The sequence below is a fragment of the Bos grunniens genome, chromosome 26 (genome assembly GCF_055505025.1).
Source record: "Bos grunniens cultivar Pamir isolate PY7600 chromosome 26, Bosgru_T2T1.0, whole genome shotgun sequence".
Taxonomy (NCBI): Eukaryota; Metazoa; Chordata; class Mammalia; order Artiodactyla; family Bovidae; genus Bos; species Bos grunniens.
The window spans coordinates 34,417,683-34,433,001 of NC_141190.1; the positions used below are offsets into that span (position 1 = coordinate 34,417,683).

Consider the following 15,319-nt stretch of genomic DNA (forward strand, 5'->3'; position numbering starts at 1 on the left):
CTCCCCAAACCTCCACCTCATCCAGAGATACACTAGAGATGAAGAAAGGAAACACTGGCTTTTTATGAATGTTCTAAAGATTGGCCTTAGGCTAGAAATACTGTGCAAATTTTGTGCATATAATAGTTCACAAAGATGTATCTAAGACAGTAATTTGTTTCATTCCTTTAGTCTTAATTCTAAAAATCTACTTTTTAAGGAGGCTGGGGCCTGGTGGAATTTAGCCTCTGTGAATGTATGTATGGTATGACCTTATAATATGGTGATGTAGTCCTCAGAGTTTGGCCCTTGGGCCTCTGAAAAAGTGAAAGTTGCTCAGTTGTGTCCTACTCTTGGCAACCCCATGAACTGTAGCCCTCCAGGCTCCTCTGTCCAGGAATTCTCCACTCAAGAATACTGGAGCAGGTAGCCATTCCCTTCTCCTGGGGATCTTCCTGACCCAGGGATTGAAACCAAGCCTCTTGCATTGCAGGCGGATTCTTTACCATCAGAGGCACCAGGCCTCTGGGGTCACAAGTAATTTCCTAATAATACTAAAACATTATTTGCTCTTCTTCACTGTGCTGAGTTTATGCAGGTGGTGCAGAAGCAAAGGTGGGTAGCCTCTGACACCTCATTAGCTCGTCTTTAGCAGGGGTGCCAGCCTGGGTTAGGGGTCATTGTTTTTCATTGTCATGCACTTGCATTTAAGACAAAAGCAAGCCAGAAATGTCAGTGTTACGTAAGAGTGCCCTTGATAAGGCAGTACAAATTTATTAATAAGTCTTGACTCTTGTGTACAGGTATTTTTAATATTCTGTGTAACAAAATGAGAATTACTCCTAACTTTTGCTGCCTACTGAAGTATGAAAAACATGTGTGCAATTGTTTGAATTGTGGCTGAATGGAAATTTTTTTGGAGTTTTTTTGGTAATTTTTCATTTTTGCTTGAAAAGAATGACAAACTGTGATCATTCAGACTTCGATATCTGGCAGTCATTTTCTCAGAAGTGGGCAGAGTGGGCCTGTCACTTCAAAGGGAACAGCTGACGGTATTTTGTTGCTAATGATAAAATTGGAGAAGGCAATGGCACCCCACTGCAGTCCTCTTGCCTGAAAAATCCCATGGATGGAGGAGCCTGGTGGGCTGCAGTCCATGGGGTCACGAAGAAGTCGGACACGACCGATCGACTTCACTTTCCCTTTTCACTTTCATGCCTTGGAGAAGGAAATGGCAACCCACTCCAGTGTTCTTGCCTGGAGAATCCCAGAGACGGGAGCCTGGTGGGCTGCCGTCTATGGGTCGCACAGAGTCGGACACGACTGACGCGTGCCCTACAATGATAAAATACAATTTGAGGAAATGTGTATCTGCCACTGTGAGCTAGAGAGCTTCCCAGTACTTAGAAGATTTTTCTGCTGAGGTACACAGTGATATTAACACTTAAGATTTTTTATATTGTCTGATGAAATATGTCAACATTTGTAAGATCTGCATAACTCAAGAGTTTCTTAGTCTTTTCCAAAAAACCAATGTGTAGTGTTTTGTAGTCATGCATGGATAAAAATCCATTTAAAGTGCAAGATAAATCAATGGATTCTAATGTAACAGATGAAAAGTTTATTGATATAGCTTTAGATTCCATATTGCAACTAACCCTTAAACTACCACTTAAGTTTTAGTGTGAATTAAAGGAAAATATCCACAGTTATCTGAGAGGGCCATGAAATACTATTCCTGTTTGTAACCGGATACGTGTGTGAGGCCAGATTTTCTTCAGAGACGTCAATTAAAGCAACATATGACAACAGATTGGATTCAAAAGCAGATATGAGAATCCAGCTATCATTGGTGAAGCCAAACATTAAAGAGATGTGAAAAAATGTAAAATAATGCCACTCTTTAAACAATTGTGGTTTTTTCTGCTTTGGAAAATGCAGTTTTTTTCTAAAAAAATCATGGCAACATGTAATACATTTGATATTTTTAATAAATATTTTTAAATGTTTAGTTTTAATTTCTACTTCTTAGTTTTAATTTCTTTTTTTGGGGGCTGTGCCATGTGGCTTGTAGGACTTACCAGGGATTGAACTCGGGCCCTCAGCAGTGAGAACATGGAGTCCTAACCACTGGGCTGCCAGGGAATTCCCAGTTTTCATTTCTAATAATGCTAAATATTGGTAGATATAAACCGTGTAGACAAAAGCTCTTTGAGGTCCTCAGTGATGTATAAGAGGTAAATGAGTCTGCAGTTCAGAAAGCCTGGTAACTGTTTCCATTGTGAATGGAGAGAAGTTCACAGTGAGCAGGATGCACTGGTAGAGGAAATTGCAGGCAAATCCTTATTTTCCATTAGGAAAAGAAGGATGTTGCTTATTTATAGTATGGCTTTAAGGCTATTATGGTATAGCTCTATTTGAATGTTACCTAATTATGTTATTGTACATTTTCAGGAATAAAGTAATATTTGACTTTTATTCGGCATTATGTTTTATATCCCCAGGTAACGCTGTGTCACCATTAAATGTTGGAAATAATTCACCACCCAAAGAAGTAAATAGTGTAAGTTAATGTGGATTTTCTTCTCTTTGGCATTTCTGGATAAAAGATTCTAAACATGTTTTTGTATTATGTTAGTAAAGAATTACTCAATTTGCAGGTAACATTCAAGGTCACACTGTTTTATTTTTAGCCTGGTATCTTTTAAAAAAAATAAACTTTTTCTATTTAGGTAATTACAGATTGACACGCAGTTGTAAAAAATAATAGAGATCATTTGTAGCCTTTACTCAGTGCTCCCTATGGTCACACACTACAGAGCTGCAGTGTAATGTTTCAACCAGGATCATGAAACAGTACAGTCAAGATAACACAATATTTCCATCACTCCAAGGATCCCTTCTGCACCTTTTTGAGGTCACATCCACTTCCCTCCTGCCCCCATACCCTCTTCTTAACCCCTGGCAGCTGTTAATCTAATCCATATTTCCAAAATGTCATTTCAAGGATGGGATGTCATACAAACAGTATTATACAGTTTGTACCTTTTGGGATTGAATTTTTTTCACTCAGTGTGATTCTCTGAAGATTGACCGAGACTGTTGTTGGTATCAGTAGTGTATTGCTTTTTATTGCTGAAGCCTATTTAATTCTGCGGCCCACTGAAACACATCTGGAATGTTGCCAGTTTCTGCCTATTGTAACTACTACTACTACTACTATAAACATTCCTGTGCAGAGTTTTATGTGAACATGAGTTTTTTGTTTTTGCTTTAGAATAAGTGCCCAGGAGTGCAGTTTCTGGGTCATATAGTAGTTGCATATTTAGGTTTTTAAGAAGCTGCCAAAGTGTTCTGCAGAGTGGCTCTACCATTTTACATTCCCATTGAGAATATATAAGTGACCTAGATTCTCTCCATCCAGCATCTTCTCCAGTGTTTGCTAGTGTTTTTAGTTTCCCTGTTTTCATGTTTATCTACTGATGGCTCATTGTGATCTTAATTTGTTTGCCTGATGGCTAAGGATAAACATCTTTTCATGTGCTTATTTGCCATCCATGTGTCTTTTTTGGTGAAATGTTCATGTCTTTTGTCCATTTTCTAATTTGAATTGTTTATTTATTCATTTATTTTTTCCTACTGAGTTTTGAAAGCTCTTTATGTATTCCAGATTCTAGTGCTTTGTCAAATATATGATTTCCAAATATTTTCTCCCGGTTCCTGACTTGTCTTTTCATTCTCTTAACAAGGTATTTAGCTGAGCAAAAGTTTTTAACTAAATCCTGGCCATTTTTTCATTTTATGGAGTATTTTGGTGTCATGTCCAAGAACTCTTTGCTCGTTTAGCTCCAAAAACTTCGGGATTTTTTTTTCCCCAAAGAAGTTTATAGTTTTATATTTAAGTGTGTGGTCCATTTTGAGTTAATTCCAGCTCATGAGACTTAGGTTGCGGGTAAATTTTTTTGGCTAGGGGTGTCCAGTTGCTCCAGCACCGTTTGTTGAAAATGTTACCTTTCCTCACTGAATTGCTTTTGCTCTTTTGTCACAAGTTAGCTAGACTAATTTGTGTGGGTCTGTTCTGGATGCGCTGTTCTTTTCTGCTGATCTCTGGGTCTTTTCCCTGCATCAGTACCATACAGCACTGGAGCTGTGATAGATAGTCATGAAGTTGGGTACAGTGATTCCTCCCATTTTCTCTTTCATCTTTCAAAATAGTGTTATCCAGTCTTGTTTCTTTTCTTTCCAGTCTACATTTTGGAGTACTCTCATTTGTAACTAGAAAAAAATCTTGCTGGAATTTTGATAGAATTGCATTAAGCCTGTTTATCAATTTGATAATTATTGCCACCTTTGCTGGGTTGGGGCTTCCCTTGTGGCTCAGCTCGTAAAGAATCTGCCTGCAATCTAGACAGCATATTTAAAAGCAGAGACGTTACTTTGCCAACAAAGGTCCGTCTAGTCAAGGCTATGGTTTTTCCAGTAGTCATGTATGGATGTGACATTTGGACTATAAAGAAAGCTGAGCGCTGAAGAATTGATGCTCTTGAACTGTGGTGTTGTAAAAGACTCTTGAGAGTCCCTTGGACAGCAAGGAGATCCAACCAGTCCGTCCTAAAGGAAATCAGTCCTGAATATTCACTGGAAGGACTGATGTTGAAGCTGAAACTCCAGTCCTTTGGCCACCTGATGTGAAAAACTGACTCATTTGAAAAGACCCTGATGCTAGGAAAGATTGAAGGTGGAGGAGAAGGGGACAACAGAGGATGAGATGATTGGATGGCATCACCGACTCAATGGACATGAGTTTGAGTAAACTCCGGGAGTTGGTGATGGACAGGGAAGCCTGGCGTGCTGCAGTCCATGGGGCTGCAAAGAGTCGGACACGACTGAGCAACTGAACCGAACTTGCTGGTTTGAATCTTCTAATTAACACAATCTGTCCTCCAATTCATTGAAATGTTCTTTGATTTCTTTCACTGTGGTTTTCAGTTTATAAGCTGTGTATGTTTTAGATTTACAACTAAGTGGGTTGGTTTAGATTTACAGCTTTAGATTTACAACTAAGTGGGTTGGTTTTTTATTTTTTATTTTTTGAGTAATTATACATTTTATTTCCATGTGTCTTCATTTTCATTGCTAATATGTAAAAATACGGTTGATTTTGCATGTTTATCTGTATCCTGTGACCCTCCAGGAGTCACTTATTCTAGGAATTTTTTTGTAGATTGCTTGGGATTTCCTATATAGATAATTGTATCATCTGCAAATAAAAGACAGTTTTATTTGTTCCTTTTTAAAATATATGCTTTTTATTTCCTTTTCTTGTCTTACTGTGTGAGCTAAAACTCTAGCACTGTGTTACTAGTGATGAGAGTGGATATCTTTGGTTCCAAGCTTACAGGGAAAGCACTGAGTCTTTGCACTGTTGAGAATGTTAGCTATAGGATTTTTGTAGATGATCTTTATCAAGTTGATGAAGTTTTCTCTCTTCCTACTTTGCTGAGAGCTTTCTTTTTTATCATGAATAGGTATTGAATTTTTTAAATGCTTTTTCTTAATTCATTGATACTGTTGTGATTCTTTTCCCCTTTAGCTTGTTAATTTTGTAGATTACATTGATTTTTTTTTAAATTTAACTAATCTCATATTTCTGGAATAAACACCACTTGGTCATGATGTATAATTATTCTTTATATATTACTGAATTATATCTAGTGTTGCTTTGAATAAGGATTCTTGTACCCATTTTCATGAGTTTTGTCTGTAATTTTCTCTTTTTTATTGTCTTTGTATAGTTTGAGTGTCAAGATAACACTAGTTTTTTGGGATAGAGATTGTATAGAATCACTGTAAATTCTTTAAACATTTGGTAGTATTCTCCAATAGTAAAAGCCATTTGGGCTTGAAGATTTCTTTTTTGGGAGTTTTAAAATTATTCATTTTCCTTAATATTTATAGGGTTATTCAAATTATCTATTTCATATTATAATTTGTGATTTTTCAGGAATTGGTCACTTTTGCCACATTGTGAAATTTATGTAAAGTTGTTTGAAGTGTTCCGTTATCATCTTTGTATCTTCGTGGTCTGTGGTAATATATACCTATTTCATTCCTGATACTGATGATTTCTGCCTTTGTTTTCTCCATTGTTAGTCTTGCTGGAGATTTATCAATTTTGTTAATCTTTTCAATGAACCAGGTCTTGTTTGATTTTTTTCTCCCAGTTTTATTTTTAATTTCATTGAGTTCTACTTTTATCTTTATTGTTTCCTTCCTTCTGCTTGCTTTGGGCATGTTTTATTCTTATTGTTTAGGTTCTTGAGATGAGAACTTACAGTATTAATTTAAGACTTTCCTCTTTTCTAATGTGTGACTTTAGTGCTATAAATTTCTGTCTTAGTGGTAACGTGCGTTATGTAGAAGTGTTATTGTCTAGTTTCCAAACGTGTGGAGCTTATCTGTTCTCATTCTGTTACTGATCTCTAATGCGAGTCCATTGTAGTCAGAGAACACCATTGTCTGTATGATTTATGGCCCAGAATGTGCTCAGCTGGACAAGGATGGGAGCTCAGCTCCCTAGTGTCCTTAACCCCTCCCCGTGCCCCCCACCACATCCTCTCTACTTGCATGGGGTGGAGGGGGGACTGGAGATGGGAGGATCTAGAGAGACGCCACGCATTCCTGTTGAATGGTGGTGGGAAATCCTGACTGTCCACCAGGCTTCCTCTTAACCACCCCAGTGGTAGTGCTGATGGGGTAAGAGGGACACTCATTACTGCCAGGAGAAAGTCCAGGCCCTCCACATGGCCTCTGCAGGGAGACCCCACAGGGATGAAGTGCTGGCTCCCTGCTCTGTTGGCCTTCTCCCACATCCCCGGGTGGGAGAGAGGGGCACCTCCCTGTGCCCTGGTGCGGGTGGAGGTCGCACCAGGCTACCTTTGCTGATGGGAGGGGGACCACAGTTTTTTTCTGCGGTGATTGTCTAGAGCAGTTACTGATTAAGGTTTTCTGTCTTGCTGGGCTGCCCTTTTCTTGGTCTTTTGGCCAAGAGAGAGAGCGAGCAGGCTTTTTGCTGGGGCTTTTATTGTCTCTGCCTTTGGGTGTTTCTGGCTTCTCCAGTACCCCATTTGGGTACTTCTTTGGGCCCCAGGGTAGCTCTTCTGTCTTCTGCCTTCCTTCAGAGTTGCTGTGTGTTTTTCCATTTAAGCCCAAGGTGTTCAGTTATAATTAATGGTAAGAGTAAGGAAAAGTACATCTGCTTAATCTTCTCAGAAGCGATATCCCAAATCTGTATTTAACAAAAGAAAACAGAATATTCTTACCAAGTTTTAATACTGCTCTTCTCTTTTCTTCATAGAAGCCTAGCAGTCATGTGCCTCCTGCAAAGTCAAAGAAAGTACACAAGTTGGTTGAGAATTCCTTGTCTATAAATAATCCAGCACTCTTCAACTCCTTAGGACCTCCTCTTCGATCGACAACTTGCCATCGCTGCGGTCTGTTCGGTAAACATTGCTCTCAGATGCCTGTTGAATTGGGCTTCCCTGATAGCTCAGTTGGTAAAGAATCCACCTGCAATGCAGGAGTCCCGGGTTTGATTCTCTGGGTCAGGAAGATCCCGTGGAGAAAGAGATGGAAAGAGATACCCACTCTAGTATTCTTAGGCTTCCCTTGTAACTCAGCGGGTAAAGAATCTGCCTGCAATGTGGGAGATCTGGGTTTGATCCCTAGGTTGGGAAGATCCCTTTGAGAAGGGAAAGGCTACCCACTCCAGTATTGCCTGTTGAATTATTCCTTTTCACATTTGAAAAATATTTTTATGTAAAACATAAACAGCTGAGTGTATATACATCACGTGCCCGTTTCTGAGCTTCAGCAGCTGCCAGCTTCCTACCCTTCTTGTTCATCCATATCTTCCCACTCTTACTGTTTCTTTGCTTATTTTTATACTTTTTTTTTGAGATATTCAATAAAAATATAATATGCACTGAAGTGCACAAATTCATAGCCCTGTCAAAATGAAGATTTCCATCTCCTCAGAAAGTTCTCTCCTGTCCCTTCTCAGTCATATACCTGCCACACCTGAGGCAACCACTGTGGTATTTTGACCATAATTTAATTTTTCCAGGTACAGAGTTTCTCGTAAACGGAATCATGCAGTGTGGACTCTGTGTGTGTGAAGCTTTTTCTGTTTAGAAAATATTCCTGAGTTTAATCCATGTCGTTGCATGTACAGTTAATTTTTTTGTTTGTTGCTGAGTAGTGTTTCACTGTGTGATCCCACAGCTTGTGTGTCTGTTCTGTTGAACATTCTGCTTGTGTCCACCTTTTGGCTATTATGAGTAGACTCTCCACATTTTTGGCGTAAATCTTTGTGTGGACATAGGGTCTCATTTCTTTTGGGTGCAGACCTAGGGAGTGGGATTGCTGATAGATATATGCTTCACTTTATAAGAAAAAAGACCATTTTCCAAAGAGTTGTCCCATTTGGCATTCCCTCTGTTGTTGAGTTCTGATTGCTCCACATCGTTTGTCAACATTTGGGTTTCCAGTCCTTTTAGTTTTTGCTCTTCTCTTGGGTTCGTATGGTGGTATCTCTCTGTGGTTTTAATTTTCATTTCCCCTCATGATCAGTGATCTCAAGCAGTTTTATTGTGCTTACTGTCTATTTGGATATTCGCTCCTTTTTTCCTATTTTTCTTTTACAGCGGAGGCATTCGAGGTCAGCCTAATTTTGTGGGTTTTGTTTTGTTTTTTAGATAACTTGTTTTCCTCTGTCTGGATACCGATAGCATTTTTTCTTTCAACTTCATTTCGGAAACTTCCTGGGTTTTTCTAGGTGTGGTTGTCCCGTTGGTTTTTGTTCTGTGCTTTCTCAACAGCACAAGGTGAACCTGTGAGACTCTGTTTGTGCACTGTCTGATTCCACCACCCCAGACTTTCTGCCCCCTTTGATTGCTCCTTTTCCAGCATGCGTTCTGGGTTCTACTTGAGGAAAGTCAGTGGTGTTTCCAGTCTGTCGTCGTCCTGGTTTTAATCTCGGCACTCCCCCTTTTCTGCAGTTGGAGAGCTTTAAAAGTTCAACCTTAACCTGGAATCATAAACAGCATGATTCTCTTCACATAGTCTCCTTGATATGATTAATAGAGTGGCATTTGATATGTCTGGTCTTTGAGTCTGTCTTGCTCTTGGTGACGGATATTTGCAATAACACACTGGCCGTGTCACGGGCTGTCTTCTATAGGGTCGCTGAGGTGCTCACAGTGCAAGCAGACGTACTACTGCTCCAACATATGCCAGAGAAGGGACTGGGCAGCCCACAAAATTGTGTGCAAACCTGTCCAGCAAAAGTAAGTGTGAGTTTTAAAAATTTCATTAGAGGATATTTTAAAATGTGGGGGTTTTTTTGTTGTTGTTGTTAGTATAGGATCAAATCAGGTAAATAGGCATAATTATGTAAATGTTACTCCTTTTTACTTTTTTTTACTTAAGTATAACATAGAATGTACAAATGCGAAGTGAACAGCTGTATAATTTTTGATCCTCAGAACTCTGTTTTAGGTAACGTAGGGATTATTCCCATTTTGCAGTTAGGAACACTGAGGCTTGGAGAATGGGACTGTCTCCCTTTCATTAGGCGGCTTTTGGTAAAAGCACACCTGTGCACAGAGCAGACCATTGCAGACCCAGCCTGGGTGTATTACCTCGTTACTACTGTGATTCTCTCTGGAAGAAGCTGTTCTGCTCTTTGTGGGTTTTGTGGAGAATGTAACATAGCTGTGGCCCCTACCACAATTATGTTACCATTCATTGGTTCTGCGGCATGTGTTTTCTAATTGGCTGCTTTATTTCAGTTTCCACAAACTTGAAGATTATAAATCACCTTTTGAAACAAAGAACATGGAAGTGAAAGTTGAGGTATGATATATTTATACTCTTTCTTTGCCCTAAGAGCAAATTTTCAATGATGCCCATTATTTCAAAATAAGAGGACTGAAGCTAAATAAAATACTTATGACTTATTTCTCCATTTCACCAGTGTTCTGTTTTTGTTTTTGTTTTTGTTTTCCTGTTAAATAAATCTGTATACCCTAGTGATCTTTGGGGGTCTACAAGAATTGTTTATGCCCAGCTGTTTTTTTTTTTTTCTAAAAAGGACTTGAGATGCTGTGTCTGGCTGTAGGCGGTGGACTGAGAGTCCTTTCTTTTTTTAGTCCCTGTGTGCAGGGCTCTCTAGCTTTGTGTACTGGATTCTGATAGGACCCTGTTATCTAAAGGAACATTTTTTTCCTGTTAATACCTTTCTTCCATTTAGGTAACTATGTGAAGTAAATCATTTGTAATCTGGAAAGAATCGCTGAATCCAGCTCATATTTTATAGATAAATTGTAGTCTTCTCTAGCTGGTCCTCACTTCTACTTTCAAAAATAAAACACATCCCTATAAAACGTTAACAAGGGAAGACTTAAAACACTGCCTCCTCCGCTTTCCCCTCCCTCCCCTTTTTAAAATAAGTTCAACATCCTTATCACCATCATGGCCTGATTTTTGGGTGGTCCCCATGCTGTGTACTCTGCCTGTGGACACTTTGTTTTAATGACTCTTGAAGATGTGTTATTTCTCTATGCTTTTATTCAAACCCGAGCTGTTTTGACCTTGATTCTAGCAAACACCGGCCATGGTATTTAAAAGGGTGCTTGTAAAGTAACTCACTTATGTGTTGTGTGTGTTTTTGTTTTTTTTCCCCAAACCAGAGTGATTGTCCTCTCAGAGTTATTAAAGAAAGAGCTATTTGTGCTGATAAAATAATGTTTTCTGATTTGAGAAGCCTGCAACTCAGGAAGACCATGGAAATAAAGGTATTTGTTGTTTAATTTCCACAGACAGAGCTCCAAATCACTACAGATTTTTTTCCTTGTTTCCCGTGTTTAATTTGAATTTATAAGATAGCTCCAAAATAGTACTGAAGTTGATACAAATTGCAGAAACTACTTATAACACTTTTTGTATCTTGTTACCAAGCTTTATATGGAGAAGGCCATGGCACCCCACTCCAGTACTCTTGCCTGAAAAATCCATGGACAGAGGAGCCTGGTAGGCTGTAGTCCATGGGGTCGCTGAGGGTTGGACACGACTGAGCGACTTCACTTTCACTTTTCACTTTCCTGCATTGGAGAAGGAAATGGCACCCCACTCCAGTATTCTTGCCTGGAGAATCCCATGAACGGGGAAGCCTGGTGGGCTGCCGTCTGTGGGGTCTCACAGAGTCGGACACGACTGAAGTGACTTAGCAGTTAGCACAAAGCTTTATAGAATTAACATTTGCTGTATTTCTCAGCAAATTACTACAACTTTTTTGTCTTTGAAAGGGTACAGTTACTGAATTCAAACACCCAGGTGACTTCTATGTGCAGTTATATTCTTCAGAAGTTTTAGAATGCATGAACCAACTGTCTGCGAGCTTAAAGGAAACTTATGCAAATAAGGCACATGAAGAAGATCATGTTCCTGTGAAGGGGGAGATTTGTGTTGCCAAGTACACTGTTGATCAGGTAACCCCTATTGAAATGAATTATTAAATAAGATCTTTTAATTCACCAACTAAACAGGAAAATTGACTTGTTTCCTCCTTGTGTGAGTTTCTTTTACTTTCTAAATTCCTACTAGTGTCCCAAAGAAGCTGTTTTTAATGTTTTGTCATGGTTCTGTCAGCTCCTCACCAGAGCTCTTAATGATGCGTTAGATGGCTTGGGGTGAGATTCTGGTCACGATGCTGTTTTTCTTCCTCAGCCGGGAGTCCAGGTCTGTTCACTTACTTCCTTCATGCCCCAGGCCTCTCCAACTTTACTCGTAGGCTCCTCAATTGCTGGGTGGGTAAGAGTCCTAGAGCTTGTGTTTGTTTTGTATAGCCAAGTCTGCTGGGCTAGAATAGCCTGGGGATCGAGCATACTAAAGCATCGAAAATGGACACATTTGGGGAATTCTGAGCCAGATTCTTAGGAAGTTAACTTGTTAATGGAGCATCTCAGAATAGAACAGTAACCTTTCCTTAGCAAGTTCTGTAGATTGAGAGTTTTTAAACCTAAGGTTGTGAAATGCTGTTTTGAAGCAGAATGCTCTCATATTTCACTTTCAGACCTGGAACAGAGTAATAATTCAGGATGTTGATCTGCTGCAGAAGGTGGCACAAGTCTTATATATTGATTATGGAAATGAAGAAGTAATCCCAATAAACAGAATTCACCAACTAAACAGGAAAATTGACTTGTTTCCTCCTTGTGTGAGTTTCTTTTACTTTCTAAATTCCTACTAGTGTCCCAAAGAAGTTGTTTTTAATGTTTTGATGGACACAGTATCTGCATGTTGTTTTGTCATAGTTATTATGAAAAAGTATCAATCGGTATCTCTTTTACTATGTAGAGAAATACTAATGGACTTTCTTGGCTCCACTTTATTAGGCCTTACTTAAGGTACTGCCACAGGTGAGAAACTTGGCATTTTTAGGGACATTTTATCAGTCTGCTTTTTAGAAGCAATAATTTTTATATTTATTACATTATTTGAAAGCGACTTGAATTTATGTGTGATTGAGAGATAATTACTATCTTTTCATGGATTTCTCAAGCTTCAAGTCCCAAAAGGTAAAATGTTGTGGACAGAGTATCAAGAGGGACAAATAGTTATTTATAAAATTATCAGGTTTGTCCTTGAAGATTTTTGATAAATCTTCAGCATGAAATACATCGTTCTTAAAAAAATCTTTACATAGTTAGAAAAAAGTCGTTTTCAAATACTAATCTCTAGGATAAAATCTTTCAGGCCATAAGATGCTTTGTGGCCAGTGTTATCCCGGCAGAGGGGAATTGGAGCAGTGATTGTATCAAAACTATTAAATCGCTGTTAATGGAGCAGTACTGCTCTTTAAAAATAGTGGACATCGTAAAAGAGGAAGAAGGCGTTACTTTTGCTGTGGATGTTATGATGACAAGTTCAGGTAAGATCTGACTCTTTCTTTTTAAGTGGAGCACTTAATGTTACACAGAAAAGAAATAGAAACATGAAGTGAGACCAAGTAAGCCCTAGTCTGGAGTCATTTAGATTGTGATGGACGACACGGCCTTGGCTCTGCTGTTGCGGTTGGCAGTTTGTCAGAGACAAAGCATGAGTTTGTAGAATTGAGTATATTAAGAGCTAGATCTAGACTTAGTGTTGGAAAACTGTATTATCTTTTTTATACAGCTACTGTAATATTTATTCCTAAATTCTACTCATTCACTGGGAAAATTCAGGAATTTCTCTCTGAATTTGTCCATCCTCACCATTAGTGCTTTTTCACAGAACTGCACAGAACTGGATTTGGTTAGCATTGTTGTCGTTTAATCGCTAAGTCACACCTGACTCTTCTGCAACCCCATGGACTGTAGCCCACCAGACTCCTCTGCCGGGTCAGGGAAGATCTCCTAGAGAAGGAAATGGCAACCCACTCCAGTATTCTTGCCCAGAAAATCCCATGGACAGAGGAGCCTGGTGGGCTATAGTCCATAGGGTCACAAAGAGTCCACCATGACTTAGCAACTAAATAACAACAAGAATTAGAGTTGTAGAAATGGAAGCAGTTTGAGATCCTGTTCTTCCTTATGGCTCTGTACATATTTTAAAAGCAACTTCTTATATTCCCTTTATGAGCTTTTAATTGCCTCTTGATTTCCAAGGTATTATTACTCTTCTACTGTTTGAGACCCATCGTTGGTTGATTACTTGGTAGAAAATTCAGTTCACCCTTGTGTGAAATTAAGCATAAAATCTGTATGTTTTGTTTCTTTGCTGTGTATGTTTCATGTTACGACTTGAGCTTTTGGATACTGTTGATATTTCTCAACCATACTTTAAATCTGAGATGAAGTAGTCTTACGTCTTAAATTTATTTTTTCTTGTAAATGATGATTATTCTAAGCATGCCAGTGAGGTGATAGCTAAATCTTTCATGTTAGTCATAATTTTTAAGTGAAATATTTCTATTAAGTTTTTTGTCAAGTAATGATGGGGTTTTTGCCCCAGTTTTTAAAGCTGAGCATTAATAAACTTATGTTTTTCACATAGAAGCTGAACTAGTAAAAAAAAAAAAAAAAAAAAAAAGTAGGCCAGTGTGCAAATACTTATATAATCTCTAAATCATGTGATTATGATGCATTTGTTTTGTATTTGTTCTCTTCCTCTAATACTTGGTACATCTCAATGGAAATATGTTTTCTGAATCACTTTTAGGAAAATTCTTAGACCATGTGCTCATAGAAATGGGATATGGTTTGAAACCTAAGGGACAGAATTCTAAGAAGCAAAGTACAGATTCAAGTGAGTATACAGATTAATACTGAGTGGTATAGTGATTTTAGTTACTGAAGAATATATTCTTACTAAATGAAAAAGGCACAACTATCACACTGTCAGATTTAATGGAAATGATAACCATTCTGTAAACTTGATAGAAGAAAAATGATACTTTTGAATTTAGTAGTATCTTATTTCCTTATTTCTGATCAGTTTTCCCTGCGTGTTTTCCTTTCCTCTCCAATCAGCTGATTCTCTATTTTATAATTGCCAGAGATTACGAAGTACTAAACATCACAACATTTTGAGTTGAGGGATTTTTAGCTAACATTTCCATAGTTTGATGTGTTTTCCTCCTTCCTTTGCATTCTGGCAGTAATAAATAGGGCTATAACATTCTCTTCTGGTAGGGTGGTATTTCTTCTTAAATTTTCCACTTATTTAATTGTGTAGTTTTCATTTAACAAGAAAACCAAGAAGTTTTGCTGTTAACATTGTATTTTCTCTTTGCCTAGCCTTATGTATTGCTTTTTGTGGTCTGCTTTCTCCTTTTTTTTTTTTGCTCTTTTTCCAATTACTTTAGATGTAGATGCACTTTATTTTCTATTTCTCATTCTTTCAGAGATGATTGCCAGATCGACGATGCTGTGATGGGGCACATCCTGTCAGAGACTAGTCCTTCTTAAATCTACTTTATCTCTCAGCTCCCATCTCTTATGCTGTATAATTGGTTGCTAGATCTTTATTAGTTCTTCTTCCTAAATAGCATTTGTATATTTCTTTATTTTTCCTTTCTTTTTTAAAAATCTTTTTTTTTTTTTTCCCCCTACCATTTTTCTGGTTCAGGAGTCTTTATCATTCATGGATCATTTCAACAGCCTTCTAATTTATCTCCTGTCTCCTGTCTGTATTCTTATAGTACTGCCTATATGAAATCCCTGAAACAGAAATCTTGGTGTGACAGGCTTGCTAAAAAGCTGTCAGTAGTTTTTTGCCATCTGGAGGCGAAAACCCA

The 15,319-nt window shown here is 38.3% G+C and overlaps 1 protein-coding gene across 5 annotated transcripts in view; it reads left to right on the top strand.

The window, feature by feature from the left end:
* Positions 1 to 15,319, top strand: part of TDRD1 (tudor domain containing 1) — a 55,264-nt gene that overhangs the window by 12,620 nt on the left and 27,325 nt on the right. For 3 of the 5 annotated variants that reach the window (XM_086377734.1, XM_086377737.1, XM_086377738.1), the window contains exons 3-11: positions 2,484 to 2,542; positions 7,337 to 7,481; positions 9,221 to 9,326; positions 9,831 to 9,894; positions 10,731 to 10,835; positions 11,346 to 11,528; positions 12,113 to 12,256; positions 12,796 to 12,970; positions 14,242 to 14,328. In XM_086377734.1, coding sequence (XP_086233860.1) covers positions 2,484 to 2,542; positions 7,337 to 7,481; positions 9,221 to 9,326; positions 9,831 to 9,894; positions 10,731 to 10,835; positions 11,346 to 11,528; positions 12,113 to 12,256; positions 12,796 to 12,970; positions 14,242 to 14,328 — 1,068 coding nt within the window. The remainder of the gene's footprint in view (positions 1 to 2,483; positions 2,543 to 7,336; positions 7,482 to 9,220; positions 9,327 to 9,830; positions 9,895 to 10,730; positions 10,836 to 11,345; positions 11,529 to 12,112; positions 12,257 to 12,795; positions 12,971 to 14,241; positions 14,329 to 15,319) is intronic. The other 2 variants (XM_086377735.1, XM_086377736.1) reach the window with 1 other exon arrangement.